The sequence below is a fragment of the Oncorhynchus masou genome, chromosome 30 (genome assembly GCF_036934945.1).
Source record: "Oncorhynchus masou masou isolate Uvic2021 chromosome 30, UVic_Omas_1.1, whole genome shotgun sequence".
NCBI lineage: Eukaryota > Metazoa > Chordata > Actinopteri > Salmoniformes > Salmonidae > Oncorhynchus > Oncorhynchus masou.
Window position 1 is genome coordinate 22081399 of NC_088241.1, and position 22143 is coordinate 22103541.

The 22143-nt window shown below is 43.1% G+C and overlaps 1 protein-coding gene across 1 annotated transcript; it reads right to left on the bottom strand.

The window, feature by feature from the left end:
- Window positions 1-1132: 1132 nt before the first annotated feature.
- LOC135522354 (D(2) dopamine receptor A-like) lies at window positions 1133-18224 on the bottom strand. Its single transcript, XM_064948516.1, has 7 exons — window positions 14881-18224; window positions 13456-13565; window positions 12646-12782; window positions 3174-3388; window positions 2921-3004; window positions 2373-2730; window positions 1133-2191 (listed from the first exon to the last, which is right to left on the bottom strand). The coding sequence occupies exons 1-7, from the start codon at window positions 15319-15321 to the stop codon at window positions 1995-1997; spliced, it is 1542 nt and encodes a 513-aa protein (XP_064804588.1). The 5' UTR covers window positions 15322-18224; the 3' UTR covers window positions 1133-1994.
- Window positions 18225-22143: the final 3919 nt, after the last annotated feature.

Genomic DNA, 22143 nt, shown 5'->3' on the forward strand with positions numbered 1-22143 from the left:
AAAAACATCTTTCAAATAGTGGCAACAATTCTGTCAAATGCATTGTCTATCCCAAGCTTGGTCTTCTTCAGTTTATTTTCACCAGGCCGCTCCTCTTTTGTCTCTTCTTCTACCAGCACTCCTCCTTCCGTACCCAACCATGTTCCTTTCCTAATCGATTCATTATCTCACCCCCCATCATCCCTCCCCTCATGAGTTACACCATCTTTCTCTCCTCTGTAGATAGGTGTGAGCAGTCCTGAACAAGGTAGGGCTGTAACAGATCTACGCACTCTTGTCATCGGGGATCATGAAATATGCACGTGAATAATTGTGAGCCAGGGTCAGAGTTTAACAGAGGGTAATGTATACTATACCGCTGAGTCATTTACACTCGCAGATACTCAGTTACAGAGGTGCACAGACACATACACAGTATACTGAATGAAAACAAACATACTTATGTTTTAAATATACAATAAAGCCATTCGTATTTGAAGGGCTTCTCAATTTTATATGATTTCCTAGGTTAGTTTGCATACAGTATGACAAAAACACATGATTTGTATGGGGCAGTTTGACACGCAGTTTAACACGCAATGTTTATTGATGGGATAGGAGTTACCAATGGGGGGCACGCACAAACGCAGTCAGTGACCTAACCATGACTTACACTGACCAACTATATCTGTGTGCATGAGTTCTGTTTCACATCAGCAGCATTTGTTTGGCCTCTCACGTTACTGTAGCAGACAGTTCGGTGTTGGCAGACAAGCATAGGGAGCATCCACTGCTTCACCACCAGAGGGGTGAGGTTAAAGTGGCGAGAGAAGAGCCAAAGATCAACGTAGAGAGCAAATGCAGTTTTGAAAACCAATTAGTCAAATTCTGTTTATTGTTTGACCAGTACAGCAGGGTTGGGGTCAATTTGAATTGAAGTAAGTCAATTCAGGAAGTGTTTTAATTTAAAATACAAAAACGGCTAGACTTTTGAAATAGCTTCTCCTCAGCTGAACAAGTCGTCATTGAAAATACAACTTTTCTCTAAGTTATTATTCAATTGTAAAATATCTTTATTTCCAGAATTGACTGACTTCAATCCGACTTGACCCTAACCCACAGCAAACTTGAAATAGACTAGCAACAACATGAGTAGAATATATAATTTATTACATGTATCTGTACAATAACAGTAATACAGATATTTACAGCAGAGCTCACATTAACAAACTCTAAACAACAATATATACATATACTTTATGAACAAACCTTGATTAGTCGCTCATCATATCACCATGGCATCATATCTTCACCAACATCATCATGTTCTTAATATAATACATCTCTTATAGGCTTGTTTACACTGGGACGGCACAACAAGACGGCTATTGGAGAAAAATTGCGCTTGATGGTGCAGATTGAATGTGTATCTCCTTAAAAGACTACCTCTGTAATTTAATTAACGTCATTTACAAACTGTAAATAACTGTATCAGAGTAAAAACAGGACAATGTCTGCAGACGCTTTGACATTATATGTGAGAGTAGGAATCAGAGAGCAATACATTTACTTAGTCATCCTCGTACGTAGTGGGACAGTCTTCTGCCACTGTAGTCTGTATTTTGCCACTGTTTGTGCCCTACCCCATGAGACTCCCATCTCTTCCCATAGAACCTTCCGAATATCTCTCTCCACCCGGTTATGTTTTATATTTACAGAAGTGTACATCTCTTTATAATTCCCAGGGCTGTTTTTGATTTGGTATTTCTGTAAATTTGATTCACTTGCTCTTCTGTTTGACCTCATAAATTATCTTTTTTTATCTTCTCTGTTGCCTCTCTACATTCCCCTCTATCTCTCCTTCCATTCCCTTCTTGTCTTTTCCACCCCTCTCTTTCACTTCTTTAGTTTCATTTCTAGTCTATGACCTTTCTTTTGACTCTCTCCACTACTCAAACACTTTTCACACTTGTCCTTCCTCCCACTCTCCCCCCTCCTCTTCTTCTTCCCTGTACTCAGCAGTTTAGGATCTTGATGAAGGCCTTACGGAACTCGATGTTGAAGGTGGTGTAGATGACGGGGTTGACGGCACTGTTGAGGTAGCCCAGCCAGGTGACAGCACTGTACAGGGAGGGGGAGATACAGCAGCTGGCACAGTGGGCCTTCAGCACATGGGTCAGGAAGAAGGGTAGCCAGCAGATGATGAACACACCTTACAGAGGAGTGAGGAGAATTAAAAGGTGACGACTTATTCAGTCTCAATTCACTCTCTGCCCCTTCCCTTCAGATCATCAAACATTGAAGGGCCTAGGGGAAGGGGGAAGGAGTGAATTGGGACTGTCTGAAACACACTTTATTCAGCCACCCTCATTGTCTCCTCCAGTTTCTCTCACCTAGCACGATAGCCAGCATCTGGGTCGCCTTCCTCTCCTTCTGCTGCGACAGAGTCCCTTTCACCCTCTCCTTCGCTCCCTTCTCCCTGTCTGCATTTCGCTCCCTCCATCGCTCGCGGCCACTTACGCCGTCCTCGAAGGTGGCACGGCGGGGTACGAGGGCGGAGCGTGGTGCCACCGAAGGGGAAAGGGCCAGGAAGGGCGCGGGCGCCACCGAGATCGAAAGAGAGACCTTGGTGGCTCGTCCGGAGGCGGGAGGGTGGTGAGGTGGGGGGAGGCTCTGGTCTAACTGGGACAGGAAACCACGCCCCACAGGTTCCTCATCCAGGGGGTGCACCACCGCCTCCTTCACTAACGTCTAATAGGGGGGGGGGACAGGAAGAAAAGATGGGAAGGGAGAGACAAATGGAGACAGAGAAACAGCGAGAGATGTAGAGATGTGTACTGTAGTTAAAATATATGGCTCATGTTATAGGAGATTTCGGGATCCAACTTTATGGTCACAGTAGTTCCCCTGTGCAGTGGCTCACAGTGTTTCAGCGACTTACCACTTTCTTGCGTTGGGGGGCGCTGGTGGGGGGCCTCATGATCAGAGTGCACAGCTTCACATCCTCAGGGTGAGTACACTTGTTCTGAGAAGATGAAGGGAGAGAAAAGAATGAGGGATAGAAAGTCAAAGATGCTTGCTTTTGGACCTACTGTCTTCTAAAATCAAGCTTTATTGGCTGGCAGTTTTATGGGGTTAATTGATTGATGACTGGCTGATTAGTTGATTGATAGATTGATTGACTAGTCATGAACCTTCCTGTGCCTGTGGCCCTCCCCCGTCTTGCCTCCTCCCTGTGGGTGCAGGCCGTGTCTACGGGGCACAGTGCGTCGGCCCCGCCTCCGCAGCACCACACAGATTTGGGCGTACACCAGCAGGGTCACAATGAACGGAACGTAGAAGGAGGCCACGGATGAGTAGACCACGAAGGACGGATCAGCGAAGGCACACTTGGTCTCCTCCCGACTGGCTGATGGAGTGAAGGGGATGAGAAGAGGTGGATAGAAACACAGAGATGTTGTTTGGGAGTGGGGACAGGTGGGAGGAGGTGGATGTTAAGGCAAGAGAGAAGTTTTCCTCTACAGTTCAGGTCAGATCGATATATTTAACCGCATTGACATCTTTGGCTAAGTCCACTCTGTAATGGTGTGGCAACCAAGTAAATGCCTGGTTTAGCTCCAGAGAAGACGGGTACATAAGCATTCAACATTTGCTTTTCCTCTTCATATTCAAGCTGGATGCAACATTTGAAAGGCATTTAATATATGCTTCTTATAAGGCCAGGCCACGGCCTATAGCACAACACACTACAGTCTCGTTGAATCCTTTCAACATTATACAGCTGCTAGCAAATGACTATATGTTGCACACTGTAAGATACTGCCTTTTTGTTGAATTGGACATTTAGGTGGTAGGTCCAATCCAATAAACTCAAGCTTCCCCATATACAGTATAACCATAGCCTTTCTATAGGACACATGATGACCCTGAACGCCACATCATCTCTTGTTTTCCCAGCAACGTATTCAAAGGCTAGAGGCGCTCTCAAAAGGTGACTGAATGTTAACATGCGGATTAAAGGCGCTGAATGGTCAATCCGACATCTGCAGTGGACGTAGAGCATTTACTGCGATATGGCCTCTACAGATGTCAGGGCATTTATACTTCTTGCGCTTTGCCGAGAAGCACAGAGCTGTTGTGAAGGACGCTGTCAAGAAAATGAGTTTGTGTTCTCGCCCTCAGGGACAGTCAACCAATCACGTCAATGTGGAGCTATATGAAGCCCTTCGAATTGTTCCAAAATTTGAGAGGCACACAGACATGCGGAACAGAGCTTGATTTGGCCTCTGCGTGCCTCCAGATGCTCCACAATTGCGTCACACCCTCCCTACGAAACCTCCTGACCACATTTTTCAGATCAAGCATAAAATGGCTTTTAGTGTTGGCCACTCCAGCTAGAGTGGTTGTTGCCATCCAGTTGCATCCAGCTATGCAGCCTTTGCATACGAAAGCAGTACTCTCTTCAGCCCCATCCTCACGGTAGGAGCTTATGTTCCAAACCTCAGTTTCCTTGTTTTCGCACGAGCTACCGCTCCGACGAGACGACGCAAACATTTTTAAAAACAATATACCATATTGAGCGAAACGTGATGATGGGCACGTCCTCCGACTTAAAATGACATCACTGGTAAACATCACCGCATCACTGGTAAATAATTCTGTATTGTGGATGTGGACCGACAGGCCAATCAATGAGTCCCTCTTTCATTGAAACGTGTTGACTGATTAAAGCATACAGAGCTGAAAGCTGTTAGTAAGCAGTAGTGTGTGTGTGTGTGGTATGTGTGTGTGTGTGCATGCATGGTGTTCTTAGTGATTGCAATTACTGCAAATCAAATCACATTTGTCACATGCGCCGAATAGAACATGTGTAGACTTTACCGTGAAATGCTTAGTAACAAGCCCTTAACCAACAATGCAGTTCAATAAATAACTGCGCATCATGACTAAACAGATGTAACCCTATCTAACTAATTATTCATTTTTTGTCTCTCACCAACTGGCGATACCCAGATATCCAGTAGGGCTGCAATCTTCCAGGCTCACAACAGATGGACTGGAAGACTGCAATGTTTATTTTACACAGCTAATAACAAACGGAGCGTGGGTTTCTTCACGTGCGTCTTCCCGTGCCATGTTTATGTCTCTCCTCGAACGAATGAGTAAAGGAGACTAGTGCACTTGTGATTCCATTGAATAGATTCATTGGAGTGGATGTGGTTCTGGATTTTCTGGAACACGACTTGCTGCCGCAACAAAAAAACACAGAGATTTCTGTGCATGAGGGATCCACTCGTCGACCCCTATTAAGCTGCTGCTCAGTGCTCAGTCACTCTGTTTAAGGAGGGGCGGGACAGGGGCAAAAATAACGTTTCTGTAGCCTTGGCCTAGAGTCATTGACCACGTTCAAAGTTTTCTGGATATTAGCTCATATCCCGCTTAAGGTCTTATTCCGGATAAGCTGTTTACATGCACCTTTGATATTCTGCCCATGAGTATCCCTGTATCCATGAATAAACAGAATGTTCATCATTTAATTATATGGGTTAAATGGAATAGTATCTGAAATATGAACACTGATGAACAATGGCGCCGGAGGGGATGACTGCCGTTTTACGGGCTCCTAACCAATCGTGTTGTTCTTTGCAACATATTTTGTAAATAATGTTTCTGCTACCGTTTCTTATGACAGAAAAGAGGTTCTGGATATCAGAACAGCGATTACTCACCTCGAACTGGACAAAGATTTTTTATTTAATGGGTGACACAAAGGGTATACTGTTGCTCCCAGACCAGGCCCAAATCCCTGTAATTCGCATGAAGACAGCGATACAGGAGGCACAGATCCGGGTGCCTTGTGAGAATTAGTTGGCGAGTGAGTAACCCCACCTTTACATCCGTTCTATTGGCCAATGAGGAATCACTAGAGAATAAACTGGATGAGCTTCGTTCGAGACCATTCTACCAACGGCACATTAAAACTATAATATCTTATGTTTCACCGAGTCGTGGCTGAACGACGACACGGATAATATACAGTTGGCTGGGTTTTCCGTGCATCGGCAAGACAGAACAGTTACCTCCGGTAAGACGAGGGGTGGTGGTGTGTGTCTATTTTTCAATAGTAGCTGGTCCGCAATGTCTAATATTAAGGAAGTCTTGAGGTATTGCTCGCCTGAGGTAGAGTACCTCATGATAAGCTGTAGACCACACTACCTACCAAGAGAGGTTATCATCTATATTTTTCATCGCTGTCTATTTACCAACACAAACCGATGCTGGCACTGAGACAGCACTCAACGAGCTGTATAGGGCCATAGGCAAACAGGAAAATGCTCATCCAGAAGCGGCACTCCTAGTGGCTGGGGACTTTAATGCAAGAAAACATAACCATTGTGTTGTCTTAAGGGTAAAAAATGACCCGCCACTATGTTTAACAGCAGAGAAAACCCCCTAAATTATATTTTTTCAACTTGAAATTTGATTACTTTTCCTAAAGTGACACCAACATTAGAAGAAGTGAAACATCACCTTTGATCATATTTTCATGAAAGCTGTACACCACCAGGGTACAAAGATGGTCTTACGGTTATTTTTTGACTCTGCAGTTATACAATTATTTACACCACAAAAACACTCCCCCCACACACACAATGAGAAATTGAGATTATGTGTGCTACTGATTGAACTCAGCCTGCATCTCCTGAAGCGGAAGATCACCATGGTTGGCACAGTTAGAAAGAACAAGCCTGAGTTCCCCCCTGCACTCCTCGCAACAAAGGGGAGAGAGACCTTCTCATCAAAGTTTGCCTTCATCCCCACCACCACTCTAGTTTCTTGCCACTCAAAGAGGAACAAGAAAGTGGTCCCCCTGAGCACATTGCACAAAAAGGCTGCGATCAGTGATCGTGAGGACAGGAAGCCAGCCATCATCATGGAATACCACCACAACAAAGGAGGCGTGGACTACCTGGACAAGGTGATTGGAATTTACAGCTGCAGGAGGATGACTGCCCACTGGCCCCTGGTCATCTTCCATTTTTTTATTTAACCTTTATTTAACCAGGAAAAGCCCATCGAGACGCAGTGTCTCCTTTTCAAGGTTAGACCTGGCCAAGAAGGCAGCAACAATGTTTTGTATTTTATTTTACCTTTATTAACTCGGCAAGTCAGTTAAGAACAAATTCTTATTTTCAAAGATGGCCTTGGAAAAGTCAGTTAACTGCCTTGTTCAGGGGCAGAACGACAGATTTTCACCTTGTCAGCTCAGGGATTCAATCTTGCAACCTTTCGGTTACTAATCCAACGCTCTAACCACTAGGTTACCTGCCGCCCCAATCAATACATTACATAATTAAAACATACAACAATACAACATGATCCAGTCAAAAAAACAAAAAAACATTTACACTCCTCTGTAACAGTCTCCCATCAATATTTTTAACCAATTCAGTGGCACTAACATATCTCGATGAAGCATGGATTGTAGATTATTCCATGCGTCTGGTGCACAAGCAGAGAAGGCAGTCTTGCCTAATACTGTGAATGTCCTGGGGACTAAGTAGCAACCACCTAGCAGACCGGGTATGGTAACTGCTGGTGGTGAAGGAGACCAGACTACAGAGGTAGAGGGAGTTTAGCCAAAAGGATTTAATAGATGAACACATACAAATGTAACTTTCTGTGCATATAAAGTAAGGTCCAACCTACCATTTGGTGCAATGGTGGGTGAGTGACTTGGCATTTGTAATAAAGCGCAAGGATGCATGACAACAGAGTCCAGTCTCTGTAAGACGGAGGTGGTTGCATGCATATACAACAAGTCACCATAATCAATTACAGAGAGAAAAGTGGCCTGAACAAGCTTCTTTATAGCCATAAGTGGGAAGCAAGCCTTATTACAAAAATAAAAACCCAATTTCAATTTAAGCTTTGTCACAAGATTATCCACATGAACTTTAAAGGACAACTTGTCATCCAACCAAACACTGAGGTATTTGTAGGATGACACCTTTTCAACGGATAAGCCACCAGATGTGACAATGCTAACGTTCTCTGGAAGACTTCTAGCTCTGGTATAGGTCTTGAATTTTGTTTTTTTGTACATTCAAGACCAGTTTGAGACCATAGAGGCCTGCAGTGACTGAAAAACAGTATGGAGCTCTTCAACAGCCTGAACCAGAGAAGGAGCACATGAATATATAACGGTATCATCTGCATATAGATGTAACTATGCTGGTTGCATCTAATTTACCAAATATTTTATCAAAATTGAGAACACAGGAGCTAAAAATGGAACCCTGGGCCACACCTCTATTAATCTCAAGAAAGCTAGACTTGTGATTGTCAGTACATACACATTGTGTTCTGTCAGAAAGACAAAGTCTAGCTAGATAGAGTCTAGCTAGCAACAATTCATGGTCAACTGAATCAAATGCCTTTGATAAATCCACAAACAGAGCAGCACAATGTTGCTTTTTATCAAGTGCATTAATGTTATTTGCCACTTCCGTAGCTGCAGTTGCGGTGCTATGCCCCGATCTAAAGTCAGACTGAACCCCACTCAGTATGTTCTTTTCAATTAAGATGTTTTTGAACAGTGAGTTCACTAGGGATTAATAGACTTTGGCCAGGATAGGGAGTTTAGAGATAGGACTATAGTTATTAGCATCTGAGGGATCTCCACCCTTTAGCATTGGAAGGACATAAGCTGATTTCCAAATGTTGGGTATGGAATTGGTCAAGAGACTCACGTTGAAAATGTGAGCCACAGGTTCAGTAATAATAGCAGCTGCAGTCTTTAAGAGGTAGGGGTCCAGGTTGTCTGGACCTGCCTGGGCCCCACCATGATCAAAAACTGAACCAGCAGATACGACGTACTTGTTAAAAAAAAACTACAATATCGGCTTTATCCTTCACTTCATTAGAATCCATCATCCATAACATAATTGATGTGTCCTCATACAATGCCTTTGTGATATGTAACAAGATCAACCCTACCTGGATGCCTGATAAGCGGAACAAGAGGAGGGTGTTCCTGGAGCAGCTGGGAAAGGCACTTGTAAACCCACACATTCAAAGAAGGGAGCACCTTCCCCGCACAGCAGCCTCTGCAGCGCTTGTGAAAGCTGTTCAAGGGGCTGAATCTTGTGCTGATCCACCTGAGGCTGCAGCTGGGGCAGGCAAGAGGAGGAGATGCCACGTCTACCCCCCAAAGAAGGACTGTAAAAACAAATACTAATGTGCTGTACATGTGAGAAATACATCTGCAAAGTCCATGCGCACATACACTTACATACTGTCCTACATGTGCTAATTAGAGTGGATTGATTAATCTTCTTCATGTTTTTGTTTTGTATCTTGTTTTATTCTTATTTTATTCTTTATTTTAGGGGTAAAGTGAAGGCGAGTCATTTGTTACCCTTAGGACAAGGGGAGTATACAGAATGTTAAGATTACACAAGGGTTAAATCCATTCCACCTACTTTCTACCAGTATGTCAAATGTGCAATCAGAGGGAAAAAAACTCTAGACCACATTTACTCCACACATAGAGATGCGTACAAAGCTCTCTCTCACCCTCCATTGGGCAAATCTGACCATAATTATATCCTCCTGATTCCTGTTTACAAGCAAAAACTAAAGCAGGAAGTACAAGTGACTCGCTCAATACAGAAGTGATCAGATGACGCGGATGCTATGCTACAGGACTGTTTTGCTAGCACAGACTGGAATATGTTCCGGGATTCATCCAATGGAAAAGAAGGAGTATACTACCTCAGTCACCGGCTTCATCAATAACTGCATTGACGAGTCATCCCCAAGTACGTACGTACGTACGTACGTACGTACGTACGTACGTACATTATCCAACCAGAAGCCATAGATTACAGGCAACATCCGCACCAAGCTAAAGGCGAGAGTTGCCGCTTTCAAAGCGCGGGTCAATAATCCGGACGCTTATAAGAAATCCCGCTATGCCCTCAGAAGACCCATCAAACAGGCAAAGCATCAATACAGGACTAAGATTGAATCCTATTACACCAGCTCTTACGCTTGTCGGATGTGGCAGGGCTTGCCAACTATTGCGGACTACAAAGGCAATCCCAGCCGAGAGCTGCCCATTAACGCGAGCCTACCAGACGGGCTAAATGCCATTTATGCTTGCATCGAGGCAAGCAACACTGTAGCATGCATGAGAGCACCCCTACATAGCTGATGTAAGATCTTTAAACAGGCCACAGCATTCACAAGGGTGTGGGGCCAGACGGATTACCAGGACATGTACCCCGAGCAAGTGACTTCACTGGCATTTTCAAACTCTCACTGACAGAGTCTGTAAAATCTACATGTTTGAAGCAGACCACCATAGTCGCTGTGCCCAAAAACACAAAGGTAACCTACCTAAAATGACTACTGCCCCATAGCATTCACGTCGGTAGACATAAAATGCTTTGAAAGGCTGGTCATGGCTCACATCAACACCATTCTCCCGGAAACCCTAGATCCATCAACAATTTGCATACCACCCCAACAGATCCACAGATGACACAATCTCAATTGCACTCCACACTGGCCTTTCGCATCTGGACAAAATGAACACCTATGTGAGAATACTGTTCATTGACTACAGCTCAGTGTTCAACACCATAGTGCCCACAAAGATCATAGCTAAGCTAAGTACCCTGGGACTAAACACCTTCCTCTGCAACTGGATCCTGGACTTCCTGACGGGCCGCAGCCAGGTGGTAAGGGTAAGCAACAACACATCTGCCATGCTGATCCTCAAAACCGGGGCCCCTCAGTGGTTGGTGCTTAGTTCCCTCCTGTACTCCCTGTTTACCCATGACTGTGTGGCCAAGCACGATTCCAACACCATCGTTAAGTCATTAACATTGAGACAGCCCATAGGGACAAAAGGAGCTGATCATGGACTACAGGAAAAGGAGGGCCGAACACGCCCCCATTCACATCAATGGGAGTCTACAGCACCAACAAACTATCATGGACTAAACACACCAAGACAGCCGTGAAGAGGGCACGACAACTCCTTTTCCAACTCAGGAGACTGAAAAGATTTGGCTTGAGTCCGCTAGGGCAGTGTGAGCAGAACCAGCGGTGTCGTTTGACTTTAGCAAACGAGGATCGGATGTCGTCGACCTTCTTTTCAGCTACAGCTCAGTGTTCAACACCATAGTGCCCACAAAGATGACGGGCCGCAGCCAGGTGGTAAGGGTAAGCAACAACACATCCTCAAAGTTCTACAGCTGCACCAGAGAGCATCCTACAGAGAGTGTCCTGACCGGTTGCATCAATGCCTGGTATGGCAACTGCTCGGCATCCAACCATAAGGTGCTACCGGGGCCCCTCAGGTAGTTCCCTCCTGTACTCCCTGCGACTGTGTGGCCCAGTACATCACTGGGGACAAGATCATGGACTACTTGCCCCCATCCAGGACCTACTATACTAAACACACCAAGGCGGTGTCAGAGGATGGCCAAAAAAATTGTCACAGACTCCAGTCACCCAAGTCATAGACTGTTCTCTCTGCTATTGCACGACAAGCAGCACCAGAGCACCAAGTCTTGGTCCAAAAGGCTAATTAACAGCTTCTTCCCCAAAGCCATAAGACTGCTGAACAATGAATCAAATGGCCACCCGGACTATTTGCATTGACACCAACCCTCTTTGCTTTTACACTGCTGTTACTCGCTGTTTATTATCTATGCATAGTCACTTTACCCCTACCTTCAGCACATTTACAAATTACCTTAACTAACCTGTATCCCCGCACATTGACTCGGTACCTGTATCCCCTGTATATAGCCTTATCATTGTTATTTTATTGTGTTACTTTTTTTACTTTAGTTTATTTAGTAAATATTTTCTGAACTCTTATTTTCTTAAAACTGCATGGTTGGTTAAGGGCTTGTAAGTAAGCATTTCACGCATGTGACAAATACAATTTGCATTGAATGTAGGCCTATGACCACTCACATGTAGCGTAATATCATATTAACTCCTGCATAATTATGCATTTCTTGCATTGAAATTATACAAATGTAAAATTTTGACTCAGGTACAGGAGTGGAGAAAGATTTCTTTAACCATCAAATGCGAATACGCGTGTAATGTGTTATATTTGACACTTACGCAAGCAGACAATATTTCAACCACATAAAATATGCACCCAAGACAAACTGAAGTCTTATCAGAAATGACTTTTTCTCAGCTTTTAATTTCCTTAAAACCGGTCAAACTGATGACAATTGGACATTTTGCACAGGACCAATCTTTCCACTGTTTTGGAGTTATTGCATTTTCTTCCCGGGCCCCTAATCGAAACAGACAACTTTACTGTTGCTTTTAACTAGATTACTAATGCATTCATTCTATCGATGTAAGACATTGTTCTGGTGAGCATTACTTTATTTAAATCATCTGGGGCATATCAGCATATCCCAGGCATCTTACCCGGCTTTATTATTACCTGGATACAAGCTTTTTCGGGTTGTTGTAAACGGAATATGACGTTTATATGCGTCAACTCCCGAATAATAATAGGATATTGGTGTGCATGTAAATGTGGTCACTGAGAAAGAGGGGGGAGGGGGATAAAGAGACAGCGAGTGAGACAGAGAAAATGAGAGAAAGACAAACAGAGACCTGTGTTGTTGAGTCCAAACAGCAGAGGGCAGGAGATGGCGAAGGAGAGGAACCACACGGCAGCAATCATCAGAGCCACCCTCCTCCTGGAGCTGTATCTGGTGTTATACAGCATGGGCATCGCCACCGCCGTGTACCTGCACACATATGCTGTATTTAGAGCTAACACCTACACACACGCACAACCAACTACACATGCACATAAACACCTTGTCCACCACCGCCCACACTAAGTTAAGTTGCATTGTCAGTTCCTCTCATTCACCAGGCAAACACAAACAAAAGCTGTCCAAGTCAGTTTCACAGTGCAGCAGCGTGACAAACCAATCTAAGTGTCCTCCATAGAAAGCCTGGTGTGAGAAGAGGAGACAGTCATCCCTCCACAGAGTTGGTGGTCAGGGACAGACACAAACAAAGAACAGTACCCACACTAATCCCTGAGATATGGCTTCACATTTAGAGGGATTCAGTCTACAAAAGGACAAACAAGGCTACAAGTATTGAGGCTGCTGAAATTGTCAATTTCCTTCAACGGTTTTAAAAGGGTATGGGTTTGGTTGGACAAAATAAGCTCATGTTAAGAAGATAAATGATACTTGAGAAGTGAGGATTCTACCCGAAAAGATGGACATTTTTGATTTTTCTTTATGGGAAAGCAAACAATAAATTTTTTTGCTGCAAGGGCACTATGAAATCAATCCAAATTTTGGAGAGAGTGTGAGAGCAGAGCGATGAGGGGAGAGTGAGAAAGAGCAAGACAGACAGACATATAGAGAGTATACTGTATATTGAGAGAGGAAGTGTGAGTACCTGTCGATGCTGATGGCACAGAGGTTGAGGATGCTGGCAGTACACATCATGACGTCCAGGGTCAGGAGGATGTCACAGTGGATGAGACTGAAGCGCCACTCCCCTACCACCTAGGAAGAGACACATACAGTATTAGTGCACTAGATAGGGAATAAGTGCCATTTGGGATGCAGTTATGCTTATGAATAATAGACTGGAGGAAAGGAGAACAAAGACAGATTCAGAGATTCAGATCAACAAGGAACTGTTGATGGGAAGAAACTGTTGATGGGAACCAACTGTAGCTTCTGTTATTGATCATGCTACCTTGACATTAAAACCTATTAGGGATAGGTGTTCCGCTAGCAGATTTTTTTTTTAAACATACAAGTGTTATACATCGGCTTAAAGATACATTTCTTGTTAATCCAACCACATTGTCAGATTTCAAAGACTTTACGGCGAAATCATACCATGCGATTATCTGAGGACAGCCCCCAGAACACAAAACATTACAAACAGTAACCAGCCAAGTAGAGGAGTAACAAAAGTCAGAAATAGCGATAAAATTAATCACTTACCTTTGATGATCTTCATATGGTTGCACTCACAAGACCCCATGTTACACAATAAATGTTTGTTTTGTTCGATAAAGTCCCTCTTTATGTCCAAAAACCTCAGTTTTGTTGGTGAGTTTTGTTCAGTAATCTATTGGCACAAAGCACGTTCACAGCAGGCAGACGAAAAATTCAAAAAGTACCATAAAAGTTTGTAGAAACATGTCAAACAATGTTTATAATCAATCATAAATAATCGATAATATTTCACATGGACAATATCTTCGTCAATAGAAAAGAAAAAACAAGAATGCGCGCTCCCGGTCACACGCAGCAAACATCTCTGGCAATTTCCACTGTCCACTCATTGAAAGTGGTGTTTCTCCTTCATTGTTTACATTGAGTTTCTCCCTCAAAAACAAAAAGCCTGAAACAATGCCTAAAGATTGGCCACATGCTGAGGAAGCCTTAGGGCTCGTGAACTGGGTCGTAAGTCTTTGTATGGTGGATAGGCTTTCAATGGAAAAACAGCCATTTCAAAATAATAGCATTTCCTGGATGGATTTTCACCTGCCATATCAGTTCTGTTATACTCACAGACATTATTTTAACAGTTTTGGAAGCTTTAGAGTGTGTTCTATCCAATACTACCATGCATATGCATATCCTATCCTATCTTCTGGGCCTGAGTAATACTGCCCCCGTTTCCAGAAAGGTTAACCGAGAGGGCTTTTGAAACACCTACGAATGAACTAGTGTAGAGAGACTAGGAGGTAAAGACATGGACGAGACAGACAAATGTGAGAGAGAGAAAAACACTGGCTACCAGATGGATAGAAACACGTACGAACACACAGACACCCACCTCCACACACACCTACCCACTCACCTCCAGGTAGACGCCCCAGGGCATGACCAGAGTGGCCAGCAGCAGGTCGGACACAGCCAGGGAGACGATGAGGTAGTTGGTGGTGGTCTGGAGGGCGCGCTCTCGCGAAACCGCCACACAAACTAGCATGTTTCCAAACACCACGCAGAAGATAAGCAGCACCAGCAGCACAGCGTAGAAGTTATAGGGAGGGGAGGAAGGCGATGGAGAGCTGGAACAGTTGGACAGAGAGGAGGAGGAGGTGGAGAGGGAGAAGGCAAAGGAAGAGGAAGGGTTTGAGGTGAGGAAGATGGACGGTGTTAGGGAGGGGGAGGGGGGGTATGAAGGAGAGAGGGAGGAGAAGCCTGTCTCCTCTGTCTCATTGGGGAAAGTAGTCATCATGCTCCTCTGGACAGTGTGTCTGGAAGAGTCTGGAAAAGTAACAGGAGAGACTAATAACATCAAGAGTTATAACTCACAATTTCACACACAAAGCTCTACAACTCTGTACCTTGTATTTACACAACACATACAGTAGATTTATGTACAATTGTCAACTATCTCAGCTCAATGCAGATTGGAGTTTTACATCCTGTAAAGGAAGTGATTAGTTGGTGCGGTGCTGATAGCTCAATAGATTGGAGCATTGCGCTTTCAATATCAGTTGTGGACTTGTTTCCCACATGGGCCACACATATCAAATGTCTTTGTTGTTACAAGGCATCAGTCACTTTGGATAAAAGCATCTACCATATGTTTCTACTTTACGTGAATTACAGTGGGATTCTGCATTCGACTGGCAGTTTTATTCCCCCTTAAGCCCATTTCTCTAACTAACCACAGCACCTCCACCATCCAATGTTTCAGATTGGCTTTGAGATACATAATTAAAAGGGAGAGATCTAAAGCTCCCTCTCTGACCCTCTAAATGACCCTACATACCTACACCAGCCTACATATAGTGCAATCTGAAAGTTTTCAGACCTCTTGAATTTTTCCACATTTTGTTACATTACAGCCTTAATTCTAAAATGAATCCCACAGACTCGTCTTCTGTAGGAGACAGGAGAATGACAACATATTATTACATCAGAAGAACATAACCTACATCAGACGCATACCATCTTACTAACCTATATCAGGTCATAACTTAGTCTATACTACGCTGAATAAGCACATGTACAAGTGCATTCGGTAAGAGTTGAGACTTGACTTTTTTCCCCACACATTTTGTTACATTACAGCCTTATTCTAAAATATATTAAATCGTTTTTCCCCCTTCATCAATCTACACACAATGCCCCATAAGGACAAAGCAAAAAAAGGTTATTTGAAATTTGAGCAAATTTATGAATACGATAAAAAGGAAATATCAAATGTTCATACAGTACCAGTCAAAGGTTTAGACACACCTACTTATTCCAGGGTTGTTTCTTTCTTTTGACTATTTTCTACATTGTAGAATAATAGTGAAGACATCAAAACTATGAAATAACACATATGGAATCATGTAGTAATCAAAAAAGTGTTAAACAAATGAAAATATATTCTATATTTGAGATTCTTCAAATTAGCCACCCTTTGCCTTGATGACAGCATTGCACACTCCTGCATTCTCTCAACCATATTCCTGAGATAGTCACCTGGAATGCATTTCAATTAACAGCTGTGCCTTGTTAATAAGTTAATTTGTGGAATTTCTTTCCTTCTTAATGCGTTTGAGACAAGCAGTTGTGACAAGGTAGGGGTGGTATACAGCAGATAGCCCTATTTGTTAAAAGACCAAGTCCATAATATGGAAAGAACAGCTCAAATAAGCAGAGAAACGGCAGTCCATCATTACTTTAAGACAGGAATGTTAGTCAATACATAACATTTCAAGAACTTTGTGCATTCACAAAATCCATCATGCGCTATGATGAAACTGGCTCTCATGAGGACCGCCACAAGAAAGGAAGACCCAGAGTTACCTCTGCTGCAGAGGAGAAGTTCACTAGAGTTACCAGCATCAGAAATTGCAGCCCAAATAAAGCCTACACAAGTAACAGGCATTCCAAAATCAACTGTTCAGAGGAGACTGCGTGAATCAGGCCTTCATGGTCGAATTGCTGCAAAGAAACCACTACTAAAGGACACCAATAAGAAGAAGAAACTTGCTTGGGCCAAGAAATACGAGCAATGGGCATTAGACCAGTGGAAATCTGTCCTTTGGCCTGATGAGTCCAACTTTGAGATTTTTGGTTCCAATCGACAAGTCTTTGTGAGACGCAGAGTAGGGGATCTCCGCATGTGTGGTTCCCACCATGAAGCATGGAGGAGGTGGTGTGATGGTGCTTTGCTGGTGACACTGTCACGGATTTATTTAGAATTCAAGGCACACATAACCGGCATGAGGTCATGACTTGCCCTTTTGGGTGAGGATCAAATGCACCAGATCCCCCCCCCCCTCTCCCACCACAGTTTTATGACTGTCGTAAATACCTGAAAGAAAACTCTCTCTCCCACTCTTTCAGAAATAGAACTTAAATCCCTTTGTTACTCACGAGAGAGATGTTGCATTACAGTAACATCAAAAGGTTGAATAATGAAACAATATTTCTGTAATCCAAAGAGTTTGAAGGGCCCTTTGGTACTTAACTTATTTGGGGTAGGGGGCAGTATTTTCACGTCCGGATGTAAAGCATGCCCAGAGTAAACTGCCTGTTACTCAAACCCAGATGCTAGGATATGCATATTATTAGTAGATTAGGATAGAAAACACTCTGAAGTTTCTAAAACTGTTTGAATGATGTCTGTGAGCATAACAGAACTCATATGGCAGGCAAAAACCTGAGACAAAATCAAACCGGGAAGTGGGAAATCTGAGGTTTGTAGGTTTTCAAGTCTTAGCCTATTCAATATACAGTGTCTATGGGGTCATATTGCACATCCTAAGGCTTCCACTAGATGTCAACAGTCTTTAGAACCTTGTTTCAGGCTTCTACTGTGAAGTGGGAGAGAATGAGAGCTGATTGAGTCATGGGTCTGCCAGAAGGCCAGGTCAGGCGCGTGACCGTGAGAGTTAGCTCCATTCCCTTTCATTTCTAAAGACAAAGGAATTCTCCGGTTGAAACATTATTGAAGTTTTATGATAAAAACTTCCTAAAGATTGATTATATACATCGTTTGACATGTTTCTACGAACTGTAATATAACTTTTTTTTGACTTTGTCTGGACCTAGTGCCTGCACATTTGGATTACTGTACTAAATGCGGGAACAAAAAGAAGGTAGTTGGACATAAATGGACTTTATCGAACAAAACTAACAATTATTGTGGAACTGGGATTCCTGGGAGTGCATTCTGATGAAGATCATCAAATGTAAGTGAATATTTATAATGCTATTTCTGACTTTTGTTGACTCCATAACATGGCGGGTATCTGTATTGCTTGTTTTGGTCTCTGAGCGCTTTACTCAGATTATTCCATGGTGTGCTTTTTCCGTAAAGTTTTTTGAAATCTGACACAGCGGTTGCATTAAGGAGAAGTATATCTTTAATTCCATGCATAACAGTTGAATTTTCATCAACATTTATGATGAGTATTTCTGTAAATTGATGTAGCTCTCTGCACTTCCACAGGATGTTTTGGAGGCAAAACATAACGGGCCAATGTAAACAGAGATTTTTGGATATAAATATGAACTTTATCGAACAAAACATACATCTATTGTGTAACATGAAGTCCTTTGAGTGCCATCTGATGAAGATCATCAAAGGTACAAAATGGTTAGAAACTCTAAAACTTTCACGAGTGAAGATGAAGAAGACTACACAGGAACGTTCAGTCTGCAGCTGTTTAAGTACTTTAGTCTAGTAAACTCGACCGAGAAGCACCGGGAGGTACTCTGAAAGATCCATTCTAAAAGAACATTTCCCTATCAAACAACCTTTATAACAGAGCCCGCTGAGCAAGCTACAACTAAGAAATACTCTGTAGAATTACTCCCCTAGAGGATCAAGTGGTTTCAACAGAGAGACAGCAAAGACATACAAATGTAAATATGTACATTGCAATTCTTTCAAATGAGCGGCTGTTCATGTGCAAAGTATTCACATTTCCATGAGCATAGTTCTCAGCTGTATGTATGTAGTTGGTGCAGTCTGTCTTTCCCGCTCTTTATCTGTCCCCACCCCTTTCCATTGTCTACCAAGCCGTCATATCGATTTTAGTCCACCAGGGACTTGACTTTGCATTATGTAGTAATCAATGGGTAAGCGATTCTGTTTGTGTGTTAATGTAATTCTGTGTGATTATTTAGTTAGTAAATAACTAATTAAGCCAATTTCTATATCGCTGATTAACCGTTTATGCTATGGTTCGTGCAGCTATGCAAGGATTTTGCGACATTCAGAATGAGACAAAGTAAATAAGAATTAATGAATTGGCTGTGACTGATGTAAAAGATATTTATATCTTTAGAGTTTAGTCAGGAGATAAGTTGTTAAATAACTTTGTCCGTGGTGCCCTAAATTACTTACTTAATTGTTACATGAGTGATTTAATAGCGTAATTGTTTTTACGTGGCATGTAATTATTTCATAAAATAACAGTCAATCACATTAATGATAGTCAAGACACGACAACGGCTACCACAGCATTCTGCAGAAAATACGCAATCCCATCTGGTTTGCGCTTAGTGGGACAATCATTTGTTTTTTAATAGGACAATGATCCAAACACACCTCCAGGCGGTGTAAGGGCTATTTGACCAAGGAGAGTGATTGAGTGCTGCATCAGATGACCTGGCCTCCACAATCACCCGACCTCAACCCATTTGAGATGGTTTGGGATGAGTTATTCCACAGAGTGAAGGAAAAGCAGCCAACAAGTGCACAGCATATGTGGGAACTCCTTCAAGACTGTTGGGAATTGATTCCTCATGAAGCTGGTTGAGAGAATGCAAAGAGTGTGCAAAGCTGTTATCAAGGCAAAGGGTGGCTACTTTGAAGAATCAAAAATATATTTAGATTTGTTTAACACTTCCTTGGTTACTACATGATTCCATACGTGTTATTTCATAGTTTTGATGTCTTCACTATTATTCTACAATGTAGAAAATAGTGAAAATAAAGAAAAAACATTGAATGAGTAAGTGTGTCCAAACTCTTGATTGGTACTGTAAGTATTCAGACTCTTTACTCCGTACTTTGTTGAAGCACCTTGTTTCTTATGGTCTGAGAGTCTTTAGGTGTCTTTTGGCAAACTATAAGCGGGCCTTCATGTGCCTTTTACTGAGGAGTGGCTTCTGTCTGGCCACTCTACCATAAAGGCCAGATTGGTGGAGTGCTGCATAGATGGTTGTCCTTCTTGAAGGTTCTCTGGAGAGGAACTCTGGAGCTCTGTCAGAGTCCCCATCGGGTTCTTGGTCACCTCCCTGACCATGGCCCTTCACCCCCAATTGCTCAGTTGGCCAGTTCTAGGAAGTTTTGGTGGTTCCAAACTTCTTCCATTTAAGAATGATGGAAGCCACTGTGTTCTTGGAGTCCTTCAATGCTGCACAAATGTTTTTGTACCCTTCCCCAGATCTGTACCTTGACACAATCCTGTCTCGGAGCTCTATGGACAATTCCTTTGACCTCATGACTTGGTTTTTGCTCTGACATGCACTGTCAACTGTGGGACCTTATATATAGATAGGTGTGTGCCTTTCCAAATGGATTTACCACAGGTGGACTCCAATGAAGTTGTTGAAACATCTCAAGGATGATCAATGGAAACAAGATGCACCTGAGCTCAATTCTGGGTCTCATAGCAAAGCGTCTGAATACTTATGTAAAAGGTATTTCTGTTTTTGATTTGTGCAAAATAATCTAAAAACCTGTTTTCACTTTGTCATTATGGGTTGTGTGTGTAGATTGGTCAGGATTTGTATTTATTTAATCCATTTTAGAATAAGTCTAAATTAAAACAAAATGTGGAAAAAGTCAAGGGGTCTGAATACTTTCCGAATGCACAATCTCAGACTTAGCTGTCCAGGCAGAGTCTATTGGATCCATACTCCATCCAATGACAGAGTGGTAATAGGAGTGTCTCAGAGGGCCACAATCTATGACCGGAGTTCCTATTGGACTAAATCACACTATTTACCTCCGTTGACCTCTAAAAAATGTGTGTCGGTCAGGACTGGCATTGTGTGCAGGCCTTAGAGGACAGTGCCTGTCCAACTGTACCTCCTTGCCCTCGTTAGTGACTATAGCTCAGCCAACACCATAGTACCCGCCAAGCTCATCATTAAGCTCAGGGTCCTGGGTCTGAACCCCACCCTCTGCAACTGGGTCATGGACATCCTGACGGGCCGCCCCAAGGTAGGACACAACCACTTTGCTGATCCTCAACACTAGGGCACCATAAGGGTGCGTGCTCAGCCCCCTCCTGTACTCTCTGTTCACCCATGACTGCGTGACCACGCATGCCTCGAACTCAATCATCATGTTTGCAAACAACAGTTGTAGGCCTGAATACCAATAATGACGAGACAGCCTACAGGGAGATGGTGAGGGCCCTGGCGGAGTGGTGCCAGGAAAAGAACCTCTCCCTCACCAAAACGGAGCTGATCGTGGAAACAGCAGAGAGAACATGCCCCTATCCACATCGGCGGGACCGTAATGGAGAAGGTGAGAAGCTTCAAGTTCCATCACCGACAATCTGAAATGGTCCCATCCACACAGACAGTGTGGTGAAGAAGCCGCAACAGGAGGTTGAAGAAATTCGGCTTGGACCTTAAGACCCTCACAAACTTTTACAGACGCACAATTGAGAGCATCCTGTCGGGCTGTATCACCGCCTGGTACGGCAACAAAAAAAAGGCGCATGTACCACTGGACTTGTTTTATTTGTATATTAAAACAATATTTCTACCAACACACCCAGCCAAAAAAAATGGTCCAGCTCATCTGGCATTTTCCAGATGGCCAATCTGCTTCTGGTATAGTCGGCCTATTTTACAGAAAAATGTATAAATTAAAGCTTATAAGTGGTCAGCAACTTTTTTTTCATGTGGAGTGACAATTTACATGACCATTTCTATCACGATTTTCATATGCGCATTTTCGTTTTAAAAGAAAATATGCCGAAAGAAAATATTGGCTACACCACATGGCAGTTGGTTCAGGATCTTTCAATTGCATGTACCTCCCTCTACTCCACCAGTCCGCCTTTTTCTAGCCCTTCTGTCAACTACTCTGGGCCCTCAGATTCCTGCACCAGTGAGCTCCAGACATACGGCTTTATTTATGCAAGGG

Excerpts from the sequence above, each read along its gene's own strand:
- LOC135522354 (XM_064948516.1), bottom strand. The coding sequence starts at position 15,321 with ATGTTATTAGTCTCTCCTGTTACTTTTCCAGACTCTTCCAGACACACT. Across the intron at positions 2,731-2,920 it reads CCCCCCAACGCAAGAAAGTG|ACGTTAGTGAAGGAGGCGGT; the intron begins GTAAGTCGCTGA and ends CCCCCCTATTAG. Across the intron at positions 2,192-2,372 it reads GATGCTGGCTATCGTGCTAG|GTGTGTTCATCATCTGCTGG; the intron begins GTGAGAGAAACT and ends CTCCTCTGTAAG.